Source organism: Egretta garzetta, unplaced genomic scaffold, assembly GCF_000687185.1.
Source record: "Egretta garzetta isolate BGI_Z169 unplaced genomic scaffold, ASM68718v1 scaffold577, whole genome shotgun sequence".
In the NCBI taxonomy this organism is placed as follows: Eukaryota; Metazoa; Chordata; class Aves; order Pelecaniformes; family Ardeidae; genus Egretta; species Egretta garzetta.
Genome location: NW_009260138.1, coordinates 310184 through 311418, shown reverse-complemented (window position 1 = coordinate 311418; position 1235 = coordinate 310184). Strand labels below are relative to the sequence as shown.

The following is a 1235-nucleotide window of genomic DNA, read 5'->3' as shown; positions in this document are numbered from 1 at the left end:
GAGGGAGGGAGGGAGGGAGGGAGGCGGGCGGGCCTTTGGCCTGCTCCCTCCAGAGAAGGAACAGCCCGAACTCGGGCAGGTCCCCTGCAGGGCGTGGAGCCTGCCTTTGCATTCGCCGCTTGACGCGAAGGCGGCTTGCCCCGGCTTTCGGAAAGCAGGTGGGAAAAGTTTAATGTTGAGCAAATTCCTGCAAGGCAAGGCCACTAGCTCGGTGAGAGCTGCTGGGAAACGAGTTAAGCCCTTGGCTAAATAGCTGCACCTCACATGTTTTTATATCCTTTGACGGCAACAGGATGGGTTTTGTGACTAAAGATGTCAAGTAAAACTTCGTGGCCAGAGTGTTGGAAGTGGAGTAATCGAGCACCGGTATTAATAAATCACTGCACGGAGAGATTTGGTGAGACAGCATCGGCTGTTTTTCTAGGGAAGTCTTAAAAAGTTGGTTTCTTCTTGAAGTCAGAATAAGGGGTGTGTAGGAAGAAGTGAAAGAAGAATGAGGAAAGGGAAGACTTGAGAAGAGGCCGAGGACACGTAGAGAGAAACTGAAAAGGAGAAGAAAGTCTGGAGGGGAGAATAAAAAAGAAAGAAAGAGAGTGCTGAAAAAGTACAGGGTAAAAAGACTGCAAAGGCAGGTTTGGTTGTTAAAATGTCTTGTGTAGTTAATAGGATGAAAGAGGCGGTTGGTTGAAGGGTGATATTTGGAAAAAGTCACTCCAGTAGATGGCTGACTTAGAGATTCTTCTTTACAGTTTGACCAGCTTGGTACTATTTAGATACTATTTGGCACTTACACAGTGGAAAATTCACGAGTATACTGGGAAGTAGTGGTAAAATTCACTGCATAACATCACTGAATATTTTCCCTGCTGTTCAGCCAAACCTATTATTAAGTCATATTAAAAAAACGCAGTAGGAATGTGATTGACAGCACATTACTACTAAATACAAAACACTACTCAGCAGATTCCTTATTTAAAGAGCAGATTAATAGCCTTGTGGGTCTGGGACAGCCAAGGTCCATTTCAGTCTGGTTAGTGAGAGCTTGTGTTGTCAGGCCATCTTTATTGTGGCATAGAAATAGTTTGAGGGCATTTTGTTTGGTTGGTTTGGTTAGCTCAAACCTACTGCCACTTGTCAGAGGTGTGCCTGTACTGGCTGAGGTGTCAGCTTGTGTCAGTATGGTGGTACATATCTTTTTAAAACTGTGTACTATGCATTCTCAACTTTCCCCCCCC

At 45.1% G+C, this 1235-nt stretch overlaps 1 protein-coding gene across 1 annotated transcript in view; it reads left to right on the top strand.

The window, feature by feature from the left end:
* LY75 (lymphocyte antigen 75) overlaps nt 1-1235 on the top strand; it is a 49739-nt gene that overhangs the window by 3495 nt on the left and 45009 nt on the right. Inside the window, exon 2 of the mRNA XM_035897093.1 lies at nt 4-158. Coding sequence (XP_035752986.1) covers nt 4-158 — 155 coding nt within the window. The remainder of the gene's footprint in view (nt 1-3; nt 159-1235) is intronic.